This window comes from Sander lucioperca, chromosome 17 (genome assembly GCF_008315115.2).
Source record: "Sander lucioperca isolate FBNREF2018 chromosome 17, SLUC_FBN_1.2, whole genome shotgun sequence".
Taxonomy (NCBI): Eukaryota; Metazoa; Chordata; class Actinopteri; order Perciformes; family Percidae; genus Sander; species Sander lucioperca.
Window position 1 is genome coordinate 10,445,311 of NC_050189.1, and position 17,071 is coordinate 10,462,381.

The 17,071-nt window shown below is 40.9% G+C and overlaps 1 protein-coding gene across 2 annotated transcripts; it reads left to right on the plus strand.

Annotated features, from left to right (window-relative positions):
• On the plus strand, positions 1-16,518 carry LOC116053172 (myosin heavy chain, fast skeletal muscle-like). Of its 2 annotated transcripts, XM_031304138.2 has the most exons (40): positions 1-11; positions 5,221-5,439; positions 5,515-5,658; positions 5,755-5,911; positions 6,012-6,039; positions 6,128-6,224; positions 6,331-6,423; positions 6,513-6,576; positions 6,658-6,756; positions 6,845-6,948; positions 7,057-7,195; positions 7,309-7,427; positions 7,589-7,738; positions 7,839-8,009; positions 8,100-8,400; positions 8,535-8,605; positions 8,705-8,792; positions 8,920-9,037; positions 9,116-9,239; positions 9,740-9,876; positions 9,966-10,221; positions 10,843-11,085; positions 11,170-11,346; positions 11,430-11,575; positions 11,665-11,755; positions 11,856-12,245; positions 12,356-12,482; positions 12,573-12,691; positions 12,778-12,974; positions 13,655-13,838; positions 13,956-14,121; positions 14,256-14,380; positions 14,489-14,797; positions 14,891-15,094; positions 15,198-15,323; positions 15,408-15,578; positions 15,663-15,767; positions 15,864-15,959; positions 16,077-16,208; positions 16,418-16,438. In XM_031304138.2, the coding sequence occupies exons 2-40, from the start codon at positions 5,233-5,235 to the stop codon at positions 16,436-16,438; spliced, it is 5,796 nt and encodes a 1,931-aa protein (XP_031159998.1). In that variant the 5' UTR covers positions 1-11; positions 5,221-5,232. The 2 variants fall into 2 exon arrangements, with proteins under 2 accessions (XP_031159998.1, XP_035849710.1); XM_035993817.1 differs by lacking the exon at positions 1-11 and having other exon boundaries at positions 5,233-5,439; positions 16,418-16,518.
• The last annotated feature ends 553 nt before the right edge of the window (positions 16,519-17,071 follow it).

Sequence of the window (17,071 nt, forward strand, 5' to 3'; positions counted from 1 at the left end):
AGGGTCAGAAAGTGGCTGAGAGATGTGTGTGAGAGTTATGTCCTGCATTCAAATTCAAATGTTTAATTTACTATACAGTCAATGTCTATATACCTGTATTACTGTTATGTAGGCTATTAAATTAATTACTTACAGCTAGGTACAAAAACCTATGCGTATTATATAACGGGCATACACATGTCCAAGCACTGGCTGGCAATCTGCCATGTCTTGTACTGTTTGGCTGAAGTGTAGGAGACTCTTGACTTGAGTTATGGCTCAAATTGTGCCGCTATTCAATTTGACTTTATCCACTCATATTAAAGGCCTACTGCAATTCTGTGAGCTGTCCCTTTTATGGTCTTTTTTTGTGGACATTAATAGGTTAAACCATGAATGGTCTAAATGTTTTCACATCATGCTATCTCACTCTTGTACTGTAACTAGCCAGCAGACTGGCATTGTTCAGAAGCTTCAACAACTGCCGTGTCCTTCAAATGTCCACCCCCACAACACCTTCTCAGGACTTTGACACATATATAATTACATTGAGTTGGCTCAATGCAGCACACAAAATGTTAGGCGAGGTATTCAAAGAACTCGTAAAACCAAACAAACATCAAGATTATACAAAACTGATTGATTTCATGGGCTTGCTCTCAACGCTGGCCGAGCGTTGTACAAGATGAGCAGATAATACATCTCCTTTGTTTTGGTACTTTAAAGGGGCGCTATGCAGTTTTGGCAATTTCTTTGCTGTTTTCTCGCTTTTTGCTCGTAGGTTTCTCTATAGAGCTCCCCCTACAGCTTCGGAATAGATATTTGGCAACACTGTGTAAAAACTTGCTCAGTCAGTTTGCCGTTTCCTCTTTCTCTGTTCCTCCAACAATGCTTTCCTAGCTTTCTGCTTCTTTTTTGCCGGCTCAGCCATGACGATAGTGTGAAAAACTCCATCGCTACCAGCCAGTTCCTGGATGGGGGCGTGTATGTGTGCAGTGCCTAAAGCAATTCGTTACATCACGAGACCTCATATCACGCGGCTCGCCGGCCAAAAGTTGCAATGGTGTTTTTTCCGCTCGCAGGCGCTAGGGGGAAGCGAGACGACCACCATTCAACCCGAAAAAAGTCATATAACCATTCCAATGACTCCGAAGCTGTTCAGTTACGGTGAATTAAGCAAAAAAAACTCCATAGTTCCCCTTTATCTAGCCAGCAGACTGGCATTTTTCAGAAGCTTCAACAACTGCCTTGTCCTTCAAATGTCCGCGCCCACAACACCAGGCGTCCTCTGACCTCTCTTCCTTCTCAGGACTTTGACACATATCTAATTACATTGAGTTGGCACAATGCAGCACACAAAATGTTAGGCGAGGTATTAAAAGAACTCGTAAAAACAAACATTAAGATTATTACAAAACGGATTGCTCTCAACGCTGGCCAAGCATTGTACAAGATGAGCAGATAATACATCTCTTTTGTTTTTTTCCCCTTAGAGGTAAACAACTAGGAGCCACCACATATTTTAATTAGCTAATTTTGTCAGTTAAGACTGTGTTATTAAAAGGTCAAAATAGTAGCTTTGATCGTTTTTTTTCTTTCAAAGTAGCCTAAATAGCATGGCTCTGACATCTGACCAAGTGAGGTGAACTCTGGAAGGGGGAGTGCTTTGCTGTGAGACATCGATCAGCTGTGTGCTCACTGCAACCACCTTAGTGGGCAAACAGTCATCTGAACATCAAATAATCTTAAACATTTGATGAAAAACAGGACTAAGAAGCATTGTAGGAGTCCATACCTGAAAGATTTTAATCATTGTTTGAAACTGTGTGTGTGTGTGCGTGCGTGCGTGTGAGATTTTATTACACAAAACATTTTGTGAACATCCTATTCAATGAAATTGAGATTTTCACTGTACAGTACCTTACACTTGATGTGCCCTAACTATTTTTACTACTTTGTTTCTCTCTCGTCTAACAGTACAGTAGCTTGTGTAAATTGTACATTTGTGTGAAAATTACATTTTGAAAATTATTTTTGGGCATTTTGATCATTCCCAGAACAGACAAACATATTTTCAATTAATTATAGCTGCATATCCATAGTCCACTAAATTACAAGATGGATCTTGACAAGAGGGGCCCCTAACAAATGTGGCTCACAGAAGATAGCTTATGCTCTACATTGCACCCCAAGTTAACTGACAACTGGCTCACTCTGACTGCTTAATTCTAATCATTCTATAATGTAGACTGAATCTCCTTTAAAAAGACATTCAGCCTGAATGAATTGAATTACATTTCAGGAGACATTGACATTTCTGTAAAATCATGTTAAATTAGTTTAGAAAAGGCAATAATAAATGTGCAATTGTAAAAATATAATTACATTTAACAAAAATGTTGCTTACTTAGTGATTAGAAATATTACATAGTAAGTCATATCTGGGTATGTGTACTTAAGCACACTAAATATTGCCATAATAATCCCCATAATAATCCAATTCACATGACTTAAAAGAGGCAAGTGTAAAAAGTCATTTTTTGCTCTTTTGTCTTGCATTTTCAGTAAAGATTGCCAATAGCTTGGAAAACTAAGCCCAACATCACATCATGTCAAAACAAGTACCAAAACCACTGTTGCTCTAATCTATATGAAAACTAATCTCATCTTGTTATCTCTACTCACCTCCACACTGATCTCATGAAGTGGCGTATGTATGACACACCAATTTGTATGCCATTATTGGCATTTTATCAAGACGCATACTGGCTTTTAGCGTGTTCATCATCATTGACTTACATTACCTTGCGATTGCGTGTCAATTGACGCCGTAGCGAGTAGTATGAGAGGGCGAAAATTTGCGTAGGGAGGTTGGTCGGAGTGGGGGATGAGTAAAACACAGGACTTTCACCCAGGAGACCGGGGATCGTGTCCCGCGTGTCACATTTCCTAAACTCAACCGTCGCTTTCTTCTTTTCTTAAACCTAACAGGTTATTCTTTTGCTAAACCCAACCTGCGTTCACGTTTCCTAAACTCAACCGACGCTTTCTCGTGATAACACGGCAAGTGGCGTGTATGTTTACGTCCGCTGTATACAGCATAGACATACACGCGGATAGCTCAAAATGCGTACAGATAACAAGTCACTTGGCTTAAGAAAGTGGGCGTGTATGTTTACGTGAATTCGTGATGTCATGTTGTCACCTCAGCGGAAGCAGGTTTATTAGGAGTCAAGAAATTACCAAACAAGCGCAAGCACAAAATAATTTAAGACCATAATGTCAACGTTCATCTACCTTTGATGCATTTGCTGTCTGTTAGATAACAAACTTTAAATTTCTCATATAAATTTAAAATCCCACAACATAGTCTCAAATTAAAGAATGTCAATCAATCAATTATCAATCATCAAACATTTTAAAGGTAATCTTCATCTTAAAATGAGTCAGCACCACCATTTCATATTATAATCTTTAATTCAAAAAATTAAATATGTATATGTGAATGTTGTAAAAGAACTCAAAAGCTGCTTACTTAGGGTAGGGATTCTCCCAAAAATAGAACCAGCAAAAAATGCTTCACGACTCAGCTGTCACCCTTCCCATAATTGGCATGTAAGTCTGCTTCAACCTTTGCTTTGTTAGCACACCAGACTGAATATAAAGGGTCCATGTGGGTGCCTTAGACAGTGTGGTGGAAGACCAGTGAAGTTCCAGCTTGTGGTGAGGTGGTCTACTACTATGCATCATACCATTTAGATGTATTTCTCATTTTGGAAATTAGTTTACAAAATATAATATCATGTAAGAATGACTGTATGTATTCAATGCACTCTGTGCATCTTTGACACAAGATGACATTTAGATATATATATATATTTTTAACTTATCTCTACAATGTAATATGTGTCAACAAAATTTTCTATTAATTTGAGGTGTTTTCCTGCACTGACTAACCCATGATATTTTCAATAGGATTGTGGCGTGCAACATTCTTTTCACAAGGGGAAAGGATAAGGTATGTACAACTTTTATTTTAAGGCTACATTGTGTAAGAATTTCTCCCATCTAGCAGTGAAATTGTATACCACAACCAACTGAATATTACTTTCTAGCCCCTCCCATTCCGATCGCGTTTTAACTCCTACGGTGGCCGAACCCGAAATTAGCTCAAGTATCTCCATTGTTTACACTCCAATATTAACTTTGGTTTTGTTGCTTTGTCTGTCGTTTTAATTCTATTTTTTGCTTCCTTGGCGACTCCGTTACATGTCCTCGAGAATAGGCGTGATCCTCCATCTTCAATAGGCTTTCAAATCTGCCGGCAGTCGCAAGTAATCTCCCGGCTGGCATTTGTCACAGTGCCACTGAGGGTAAAAGCGCGAAATGCGGAGGTATGTCCCTCCTTGGCTAACGTATTTTAAAGATGGAGGCACAACATGGTTGCCGCCATTTGAGCGACTCGCTTGTATGTATTCTCAATGATTCTAAATGACAGATTCTACGCTCACGAGAATACTTTGATTAGTTGGTGGAAGTAATTACTCATGAATGAACACATATTTGTGAAAGAACAAAGTTTTTTTTGCTAAGAATCAACAAAAGCAATTACACAATGTAGGTTTAAGTATTTGTGTGTTTAATCCGTGACCTTAGGTGTTTTGCATCCAATCAGGACGAAACTCAAAATGATGAACAGTGTTAATTGTAACAACAATCAGCCAAGTGAAGTCAAGTCAGTTTTATTTATATAACCTAATATCACAAATTTGTCTGAAGGGGCTTTACAATCTGTACAGCATACAACACTCTCTGTCCTCAGACCTTCAATATGAACGGGGGAAAACGGAAGAAACCTCAGGAAGAGAAACTGAGTATGAATCTCTCTCCCTGGACGGAGAGACATGCAACAGATGTTGTGTGTAAATTATAGAGCAACGTAACTAAGCTAAAGGACTCTTGTAATAATGTAAAAATATTTTGGTATTGCTATATTGTTGATGTTTAGTACAACACCAGGCATTTAGGAACTGTTCAACGATATGAACAGAAACCATCATTCTAAGATTGCTATTGTTTGATTTACTGACTTGTGATGATGCCCAGAACTCAATTTGATAGGTATATGTTAATTATTTCATTGGACTCTATAATTCTGGGCTATATATATATATATATATATATATATATATATATACAGTATATATATGATTACTCTTATTTGTAATTACTTCACAGAAGTAAACCGCCACCATGAGTACGGATGCGGAGATGGCCATTTATGGCAAAGCTGCCATTTACCTTCGTAAGCCAGAAAAGGAGAGAATTGAGGCTCAAAGTGCACCATTTGATGCCAAGAGTGCCTGCTACGTGGCCGATGCCAAGGAGCTGTACTTGAAGGCAAAAATCCTCAAGAAAGATGGTGGCAAAGTCACCGTCGAAGTCCTGGACACTAAGGAGGTTAGTATCATGAAGTCAGAGTCAACTGGGAATTCAATATGATTAGTTCTCATTGTGTCTGATGTCTTGTTGCAGGAGAGGACAGTGAAAGAAGCTGAAATCTTTCCAATGAACCCTCCCAAGTATGACAAGATTGAGGACATGGCCATGATGACCCATCTCAATGAAGCCTCTGTGCTGTATAACCTCAAAGAGCGTTATGCAGCATGGATGATCTACGTAAGACAATCTGCCTAATGAGAAAAGAACTATTGTGAATTGCTAAACTTGTAGGAAACATGGAGTTAACTGTTAAATCTCTATGATCACTTTCAGACCTACTCTGGGTTGTTCTGTGCCACCGTGAACCCCTACAAGTGGCTCCCAGTGTACGATGCTGAATGTGTAAGTGCCTATAGAGGCAAGAAGCGTATGGAGGCTCCACCCCACATCTTCTCTGTCTCTGACAACGCTTTTCAGTTCATGCTTACTGGTAAGTCATTACCAAAACAATGCAGAATGTATCAGTATAAAGGGGTTTCTGTTGCAGTAAAACTTAATTATTATTACATTATTTTGTTTTTTATTTACAGATAGGGAGAACCAGTCTGTCTTGATCACGTAAGTTTGTTACATTTACATTTGTTGACTTTGTTTAACATAGTCAAATATCTTGATCAAATTCTTAAAAGTCTATGTCTATACCTAGTGGAGAATCTGGTGCTGGAAAGACTGTGAACACCAAGCGTGTCATCCAGTACTTTGCAACAATCGCAGTTGGTGGACCAAAGAAGGACACATCAAAGGTATCTTACTGTATGATTACAATTTAGGCTTCTTCCTCTATAGAATATTTTTCAAGGGGGAAAAATAAAGTCATTTTCTGACTGTAATTCTAAACCTGGATTATAGGGGTCACTGGAGGATCAGATTATTGCTGCCAATCCCCTGCTGGAGGCCTATGGTAACGCCAAAACTATTAGGAATGACAACTCTTCTCGTTTTGTGAGTATGGAACAATTACTACACATGAAAGAGGTCTTGTTACAGATTGCCAATGTGGAGGGACATTAAAAATCCTTTGTTCCAAACAGGGTAAATTCATCAGAATCCATTTCGGCACAACTGGCAAACTGGCTAGTGCTGATATTGAGACATGTAAGTAATAATACTCATAGTACATACAAACGACTGGAATTGAGAATTGGTCAGACTGTAATTTATGAACAATGTTTGTAGATCTGCTGGAGAAGTCAAGAGTGACATACCAGCTTTCTGATGAAAGAGGCTACCACATCTTCTTCCAGATGATGACCGGCCACATCCCTGAGCTGCTTGGTAAGAAGATTGAGAGGATTCACATTGTTTAACCTGTTTTCATATGAAACCAATGTTCTGACGCGTTCACCCTTTTTTTGATCTCCAGATATGGCACTCATCACAACCAACCCCTATGACTTCCCCATGTGTAGCATGGGTCAGATCACTGTGGCCAGCATTGATGACAAAGCTGAGCTGGAAGCCACTGATGTGAGTGATTTTTACTTTCAAATATTTGAATATATCCACATCAAAACTGCTCTTTTAAGTGCATTTTTCTAAAGTGATTATGTTTGTGTGGACCTCTTTTGAACTCAGAATGCCATTGATATCCTGGGCTTCACTGGTGAAGAGAAGGTGAGCATCTACAGGATGACTGGTGCTATCCTCCACCATGGTAACATGAAGTTCAAGCAGAAGCAGCGTGAGGAGCAGGCTGAGCCTGATGGCACAGAGGGTGAGTATTTAATGCCAGCTCAGAGTGAATAGCTTGGGGGAAAACAGTAATACAGTTCTTAATCACACTGGTTTCTGTTCATATCATGATGGAAATCTCGGAACTATTTTCAGAGGCTGACAAGGTTGCTTACTTGCTGGGTCTGAACTCTGCTGACATGCTCAAGGCTCTGTGCTATCCCAGAGTGAAGGTCGGAAATGAGTATGTCACCAAGGGACAGACTGTACCTCAGGTAATTGAGATGAACTGGTATCACTTATGTTTAATTTATATGTATTATATTTTGACTTTTTTTTAAATTTTTGATTCTTTTGTTAAAATACCAGTATTCCATCGTTTTACAAGATGGTTGACGGTTGATTTTAAACAACTCACATCCTTGTTTTTATTCAGGTGATGAACGCAGTGCCTGCCCTGGCCAAGTCTATCTATGAGAGGATGTTCTTGTGGATGGTCCTCCGTATCAACCAGAGTTTGGAAACTAAACAAGCTAGACAGTTCTACATTGGTGTCCTGGATATCGCTGGCTTTGAAATCTTTGACGTAAGCGTCATTTCAAACAATTCAGAGGCTGATACTTTTCATGACAGAATCATTCTTATTGCCCTGCGAGATATTATACTAATTATTTGTTCCATCACAGTTCAACACCTTGGAACAGCTGTGCATCAACTTCACCAATGAGAAACTGCAACAGTTCTTCAACCACACTATGTTTGTCCTGGAGCAAGAGGAGTACAAGAAGGAGGGTATTATCTGGGATTTCATTGACTTTGGCATGGACTTGGCTGCTTGCATTGAGCTCATTGAAAAGGTAATCACTTAATTTGGTAATTATATCTAATTGTTCTTAATTTGACTTAATGTATCACTTAATGACATACTTCTTCACACTTTTTCCAAGCCCATGGGAATCTTCTCCATCCTCGAAGAGGAGTGCATGTTCCCCAAGGCCACAGACACATCCTTCAAGAACAAGCTGTATGACCAGCATCTTGGCAAAAACAAAGCATTTGAGAAGCCTAAGCCCGCCAAGGGCAAGATTGAGGCCCACTTCTCCATGGTGCATTACGCCGGTACTGTGGACTACAACATCACTGGCTGGCTGGACAAGAACAAGGATCCACTGAATGACTCTGTCGTTCAGCTGTACCAGAAATCCCCAGTGAAACTGCTGGCTGTTCTGTATCCTCCCGTCGTTGAGGGTATGATAGTAACTACAGTAGACTAAAACACATTTTAAGGTTATACTGTATATTTTGTAACTAACTGTAGCATGTGCTCATGTAAATTATATGTCACATTCTAACATAACATGTATATTTAAAAACATTTACAGAAACTGGTGGTGGAAAGAAGGGTGGCAAGAAGAAGGGTGGTTCTATGCAGACTGTGTCTTCACAGTTTAGGGTAAGGTTTAACATTGCAAACTTATCTCAAATACAGTATCTCAATGTATGCTCAAACTCAGTTATGTGCATGATATAACTCACCATTCTGGATCTACAGGAGAACCTGGGCAAGCTGATGACTAACTTGAGGAGCACCCATCCTCACTTTGTGCGTTGCCTGATTCCCAATGAGTCAAAGACTCCAGGTACATAGAAAACTTCATCTCAAGAGATTCTTTGAGGACTGATTTGTTTTGTTGGTATGGTTTACTTAATTTTAGACCCTAACTATTTATTCAAGGAAGTAATTATTAAGAAATGTATTTTTTACAGGTCTGATGGAGAACTTCCTGGTCATCCACCAGCTCAGGTGTAACGGTGTGCTGGAGGGTATCAGAATCTGCAGAAAAGGTTTCCCCAGCAGAATTCTCTATGCTGACTTCAAGCAGAGGTAGCAATGGATATTTAAATAACTTTGATAGATAATTAAAAGAAAATGCTCACACTGACCATTAACTCTCATAAAAAGGTACAAGGTGCTGAATGCCAGTGTCATCCCCGAGGGCCAGTTCATTGACAACAAGAAGGCTTCAGAGAAGCTGCTTGGGTCAATTGATGTTAATCATGATGAGTACAAATTCGGACACACCAAGGTAAGCCCCTTGATTACATTAATATACTTTAGTGGTACTTTCCAATGATGGTCAGTGCATTTTGTCTGTTAAACAAAAAGAGTATCTTAAAAAAGTCTTACACAATTGTATGTATTGTAATGGGAAAATAGGCTGCTGAACGAGTAAAGGATAGAAATAGAGAAATTGTGCCACCATGTGGCCATTGATAAAGCAGGTTACATTTTGTCTTGTGCACCAAGTGATAGTAAAATACTAGTAAAAGTGCCTATACAGGATTGAAGTTTCCTAGAAAAAAGCACAGCTGCCATCAGCCATTTAGAATAATTGTGTTTCACTGTCTACGATATTTTGCTACATATCCTGATCCTGATGAAGATTTAAAAAAAAAAGGTTTCTTAATAATATAAGACATTCACATGATTGTGTGGGGTACATGCTCTCTGAGTCATTTCTGGTTTAATGTTTAGAATAGTGTATAGTGCAGACATGAAGTCAATTTCTCTTTTCTCTTTGATCAGGTGTTCTTCAAGGCCGGTCTGCTGGGTGTCCTAGAGGAGATGAGAGATGAAAAACTGGCATCTCTGGTCACCATGACTCAGGCTTTGTGCCGTGGTTTCCTCATGAGAACAGAGTTTGTGAAGATGACAGAGAGGAGGCATGTTGAAAACAACAATTTTGAGTGCACACCCATGGAATGAATAATGAGGAATAACTTTGTCCCTAACAGCCACTTCTTTTCAACAGGGATGCTGTATATACCATCCAGTACAATGTCCGCTCATTCATGAATGTCAAACACTGGCCATGGATGAAGGTGTACTACAAGATCAAGCCTCTGCTGAAGAGTGCTGAAACTGAGAAGGAGCTGGCAGCTATGAAGGAGAACTATGATAAGATGAAAACTGACTTGGCTGCTGCCCTGGCCAAGAAGAAGGAACTGGAGCAGAAGATGGTGTCCCTTCTGCAGGAGAAGAATGATCTGCAGCTGCAAGTAGCATCTGTAAGTACACACAAACGGACAGTTCTGCTTTTTCATGTTTTTTAAAGGTCCTATGACATGCTGCTTTTTGGATGCTTTTATATAGGCCTTAGTGGTCCCCTAACACTGTATAAAAAGTCTCTTTCTCGAAATTCAGCCTTGGTGCAGAATTACAGCCACTAGAACCAGTCCCACAATGAGCTTTCCTTAGGACGTGCCATTTCTGTGTCTGTAGCTTTAAATGCTATTTAGGAGGAGAGAGGCGGGGCAAGGTGGAGGGTGGGGGTGTGGCCTTGACCAGCTTTTGGCCACGGTTGTAGCTCTATTTTCTCATGGGCAGGCCAAATTCTCTGGGCAGCTGTGGGTGGCGGGTAAAGCAGAGAAAGAGGAGGTAACCTTTCCCCTTATGACAACATAAAGGGAAGATTCCAGATTGGCCTATCTTGAGCTTTCATTTTCTCAAAGGCGGAGCAGGATACCCAGGGCTCGGTTTACACCTATCGCCATTTCTAGCCACTGGGGGACCATAGGCAGGCTGGGGGAACTCATATTAACGTTAAAAAAAACTCAGAAAGTGACATTTTCATGCCATGGGACCTTTAATGTTAATGCGCTAACATCAATCTTTGGAAAATTAACTAGGAATCAGAGAATCTGAATGATGCTGAAGAGAGATGTGAGGGACTTATCAAGAGTAAGATTCAGCTCGAGGCCAAACTCAAAGAGACAACCGAGAGACTGGAGGATGAAGAGGAAATCAATGCTGAGCTCACTGCCAAGAAGAGAAAGCTGGAGGATGAATGCTCTGAGCTCAAGAAGGATATTGATGACCTGGAGCTTACCTTGGCCAAAGTGGAAAAAGAGAAACATGCCACAGAGAACAAGGTTGGTAAATAATAATCTGTCCAACAGATGAAGTAAGATTATAATGATGACAGTTTAAAGACAAGATTTTTCTTGCACACTTAGGTTAAGAACCTGACTGAGGAGATGGCCTCTCAAGATGAGAGCATTGCTAAGCTGACCAAGGAAAAGAAAGCCCTTCAGGAGGCTCATCAGCAGACTCTTGATGACCTGCAGGCAGAGGAAGACAAAGTCAACACTCTGACCAAGGCCAAGACCAAGCTTGAGCAGCAAGTGGATGATGTAAGTTTACAAAGTCTCTTGGATTGGCAGCGCAAGAGCATTCTTCTTGAATGTGATGGTTAAAAACTCATCTTATTTCTTAGCTTGAGGGTTCTCTGGAGCAAGAGAAGAAGCTCCGTATGGACCTTGAGAGAGCCAAGAGAAAGCTCGAGGGTGATCTGAAACTGGCCCAGGAATCCATAATGGATCTTGAGAATGACAAGCAGCAGTCTGATGAGAAGATCAAAAAGTAACGCCATTTTTGAATTTCTACAACCATTCTTTAAAAATTGTGGTCAACTGCATGAAGTCTATGTACTTTATCTATAATTCTCACAGGAAGGACTTTGAAATCAGTCAGCTCCTTAGCAAGATTGAAGATGAGCAGTCACTGGGTGCTCAGCTTCAGAAGAAGATCAAGGAGCTCCAGGTGACATATCACATTACACGGAACAGTTCTGCATTGTGTTCCCAATTTTGTGTATTAAAAGTGAAAGTTTACTGAAAGACATCACATCTATATTCAACAGGCTCGTATTGAGGAACTGGAGGAGGAGATTGAGGCTGAGCGTGCAGCTCGTGCCAAGGTTGAGAAGCAGAGAGCTGACCTCTCCAGGGAACTTGAGGAGATCAGTGAGAGGCTGGAGGAGGCCGGCGGTGCCACTGCTGCTCAGATTGAGATGAACAAGAAGCGTGAAGCCGAGTTCCAGAAGCTCCGTCGCGATCTTGAGGAGTCCACTCTGCAGCATGAAGCCACCGCTGCTGCTCTTCGCAAGAAGCAGGCCGACAGCGTTGCTGAGCTGGGAGAGCAGATCGACAACCTCCAGCGTGTAAAGCAGAAGCTTGAGAAGGAAAAGAGTGAATACAAGATGGAGATTGATGACCTCTCCAGCAATATGGAGGCCGTTGCTAAAGCAAAGGTACACAATGCGTTACATGCTATTTTATTAACTAAATCAGCATAGTAAATAATGTAATAAATATTATAAATGAAATCTGATCACTGATCTCATCTATATTTACTCATTAGGGAAATCTTGAAAAGATGTGCCGTACTCTAGAGGACCAACTCAGCGAACTGAAGACCAAGAATGATGAAAATGTCCGTCAAATCAATGACTCAAATGGACAGAAAGCACGTCTCCTGACAGAAAATGGTATCTAAAACTCTTAAACTGAATGATCTGCTGTGTATATTATTAAGAAACATGACAAAAACTAACGTATCATGACATCTTTCACACAAGGTGAGTTCAGCCGTCAAATTGAAGAGAAAGAAGCTCTTGTCTCCCAGCTGACCAGAGGCAAACAGGCATTCACACAGCAGATTGAGGAGCTGAAGAGACAGATTGAAGAGGAGGTTAAGGTAAGAAACCGTTAAGTGAGTGTGTATTGGTATTATTAGTTTGGGATTAAGGGATTTTGTAAATTCAATCATATTTCTTACACCAGGCCAAGAATGCTCTTGCCCATGGACTGCAATCAGCCCGCCATGACTGTGATCTGCTGAGGGAGCAGTTTGAGGAGGAGCAGGAGGCCAAGGCTGAGCTGCAGCGTGGAATGTCCAAGGCCAACAGTGAGGTGGCTCAGTGGAGAACTAAGTATGAAACTGATGCTATCCAGCGCACTGAGGAGCTTGAGGAATCCAAGTGAGTAACATTCAAACAATTCAATGGCCAGTTCAGAAGTGTAGCATTTTAGCATAACTCAAATACAGTACTTTAACAATATTTAAACAAATGTTCTAAACAGGTTTTCAATTGTTTGTATTTAGTATCTTATTACGAAAATAACATTTTAGATTAAAGGTGCTGTAGGTAGGATTGTGAAGATCCAGGACTTAGCCAAAAAATGTGAACATCGACAACTTCTCAGTCCCTTCCCCCTTTCCGCTAAAGCCCAAATGGTCCCCTAAGCCCCTCCCCCCACAAGGGAGAGCTGTGCACGATAGAGCGCTTGTGAAGAGGGGGGAAGGGGAGGAAACCTATCTGCAGCTCGTGCGCGGGGAAGGGGGAGGGGAGGAAGCTATGAAATGATGTGACTGAGCAGTGATTGACACGCAGTTAGACAACCCACCTGGCCCTGATTGGAGCATCTGAACAGGGAGCTGTGAATTTTTGCAAATCGCACTACAGGCTGTAGGTGGTGCCAGAGGAGCCAGATTTTTTTTTTAAATTACCTGCTTCATGTAGTTCTACTGGAACATAGGGTCAGTTTCAGCAAATATGACTGAGGCTTACCTACTGTATCTTTAAAGCAGTGCTTTCTTATATTAATCTATAGGTTCTGAGACTGTGTAATAATTTTGTATCTTATCTTTTTCAAACAGGAAAAAGCTGGCTCAGCGTCTTCAGGAGGCTGAGGAGCAGATTGAGGCAGTGAACTCCAAGTGTGCTTCTCTTGAGAAAACCAAACAGAGGCTCCAGAGTGAGGTGGAGGACCTCATGATTGATGTGGAGAGGGCCAATGGGCTGGCTGCCAACCTGGACAAGAAGCAGAGGAACTTTGACAAGGTAGCATTGTTTACTTTGTGTGGCCAAGCCATACAAACAATTAAATATATATATATTTATTTATTTGTCCCCATATTGCTACACAACCAACTGAACTGTATTAATTATGTTATTCAGGTGTTGGCAGAGTGGAAACAGAAGTACGAGGAGGGTCAGGCCGAGCTCGAGGGAGCACAGAAGGAGGCTCGTTCTCTCAGCACTGAGCTGTTCAAGATGAAGAACTCTTATGAGGAATCTCTGGATCAGCTGGAGACCATGAAGCGGGAAAACAAGAACCTGCAACGTCAGTTCTACTTTATGTAACAGCTACATTGTATTCATCACTTGTATTTCTTACATTGTATTCAATTGTGTTAGAATAAAGTGTTTTTATTTTACATTGTAAGGCTTAACAATATAAAATGTATCTCTCTACAGAGGAGATCTCAGATCTGACTGAACAGATTGGTGAGACTGGCAAGAGCATCCATGAGCTGGAGAAGTCCAAGAAGCAGGTGGAGACCGAGAAGGCTGAGATCCAGACGGCTCTTGAAGAGGCTGAGGTACTTTTTTCTCGGGGAAATCTTCTGAAAAAAAATCTTAATCATAGACAAATATACAAAAAAAGGTTTAAAGGCAAAGATTAATATTTAATTCTTTGATATCATTAGGGAACTCTGGAACACGAAGAGTCTAAGATCCTGCGTGTCCAGCTGGAGCTCAACCAGATTAAGGGTGAGGTGGACAGGAAGCTGGCAGAGAAAGATGAGGAGATGGAGCAGATCAAGAGGAACAGCCAGAGGGTGATTGACTCCATGCAGAGCACTCTGGATTCTGAGGTCAGGAGCAGAAACGATGCCCTGAGAATCAAGAAGAAGATGGAGGGAGACCTGAATGAGATGGAGATTCAGCTGAGCCACGCCAATCGCCAGGCTGCTGAGTCCCAGAAGCAGCTGAGGAATGTGCAGGCGCAGCTGAAGGTATTGTTAGACAAAGAGTTGTTGCACGGACTATGGTCAGTGCAGGTATATTTTGGCATTCATGTGAATATTTTCCTGATGTTATATCACTAGGATGCACAACTGCACCTTGATGATGCTGTCAGAGCACAGGAAGACTTCAAGGAACAAGCTGCTATGGTGGATCGCAGGAACGGTCTGATGGTAGCTGAAATCGAGGAACTTAGAGCTGCTCTGGAACAGACAGAGAGAGGTCGCAAAGTTGCTGAGCAGGAGCTGGTGGATGCCAGTGAGCGTGTTGGACTTCTGCACTCTCAGGTGAACAAGCCCAATTATTTCTTCAATTCAAAAATCTAATGACAATTAAATAACGTGAAAATCAGGCATGTAATGACTAAAGTGCCTTTTTTTTGTCTTTTAGAACACAAGCCTTCTGAACTCCAAGAAGAAGCTTGAGTCTGACCTGGTCCAGGTCCAGAGTGAAGTGGATGACACTGTTCAGGAAGCCAGAAATGCAGAGGACAAGGCCAAGAAGGCCATCACTGATGTAGGTTTACATTTCATTTGTTCTTCCTTTCACGCCAATATGTTCAAGATATTTCTCATTAACATTGTATGCTGTCTCTTCTAGGCTGCTATGATGGCTGAGGAGCTGAAGAAGGAGCAGGATACCAGCGCTCACCTGGAGAGGATGAAGAAGAACCTGGAGGTTGCTGTTAAGGACCTGCAGCACCGCCTGGATGAGGCTGAGAACCTGGCCATGAAGGGTGGCAAGAAGCAGCTCCAGAAACTTGAGTCCAGGGTATGAAAGTCACGTAAGAATTTGCACAACTGAAGCAAGACTTTTGGAAAAGAAAGACGGATACTTATTGTCTTGGTTTTGAAGGTGCGTGAACTGGAGGCAGAGGTTGAGGCTGAGCAGAGACGCGGAGCAGATGCCATTAAGGGTGTCCGCAAATATGAGAGGAGGGTGAAGGAGCTCACCTATCAGGTACAGTCACTTTGATAGCTACCATGTACAGTACAACAATGATCTAATATATTTACCATTAAAAATACACATGCACATTTGTATTGCCTATTACAGACTGAGGAGGACAAGAAAAACGTTGGCAGGCTGCAGGATCTGGTTGACAAATTGCAGCTGAAGGTCAAGGCCTACAAGAGGCAGGCTGAGGAGGCGGTAAGGACAAAACATACATTTTCAACACTGAAAGTTTGACAATATATCGTAGTTATTTTAATGTACAGTAGTACTATGGATCTTTTTGAACATTTTTTTCTGTGTCTTGTATTTCAGGAGGAGCAGGCCAACACTCATCTGTCCAAGTGCAGAAAGGTTCAGCATGAGCTGGAGGAGGCTGAGGAGCGCGCTGACATCGCAGAGTCCCAGGTCAACAAGCTGAGGGCAAAGAGCCGTGACTCTGGCAAGGTAAATACATACCTCAGTTTAGTGAAAAATAACCAACAAAGCAATTATTCTTTGATGTATATCTGTCGATATGTTAGAGCAGATTCTTTACAGTATTATATTCACCTTATAAAGCATTAGGTTTAAATACTATAAAATTAACAGATCACAATTATTGTCCCCTTATCGCTTATTCAAACTCACACAAACCATTTCTGTGTTTTTTACAGGGAAAAGAAGCAGCAGAGTAAAGCACACGAGAGTTTGGCTGTGTTGAATCATATAATATGAAATAATTCATGCCGAAACAATAAAGATTAAACTGTTATTAAATTCTGTCTGTAATACTTTCATCTCTTTGCTTCTCTCAAAGGTAATTGTAAGATTTGAATAACACTTTTTTTGGGACATGAAAAACGCTAAAAACCTCCTTAACATTTGAGGTGAAGGTGAACAATATGGGCAGTTAAGAAAACAAGGAGAAAAAAAGCAAATGTGTTTTCCTAATCTGGAAAACAGGCACAAAAAAGAATAATTAATTACCTAATCCAAGATGAGCTCTCACTTGTCCGCAATCTTTGGAGGCCACAGGCACAATTTACGTAGACAGCAGAATAAACTCTGGACTCCTAGAACCACAACTTTGGCTCCAATAGAAAGCAGTCATTAGCTCACAAAACCAACAAATGTTGTCACAATACAGGGTTTCTGCAGGTTTTCTGCAGACCTTTTTATGACCATTATGAATGAAATTTAAGATCTACGTATATCACAACATTAAAAACAAAACAAAAAACGGCAGATGTCAGAGTCGGGAAACAATTCACTGATTTCCTCATTCACATTATAGGACTGGTGTCTAGTGGAGGACCCTGATGTTTTTT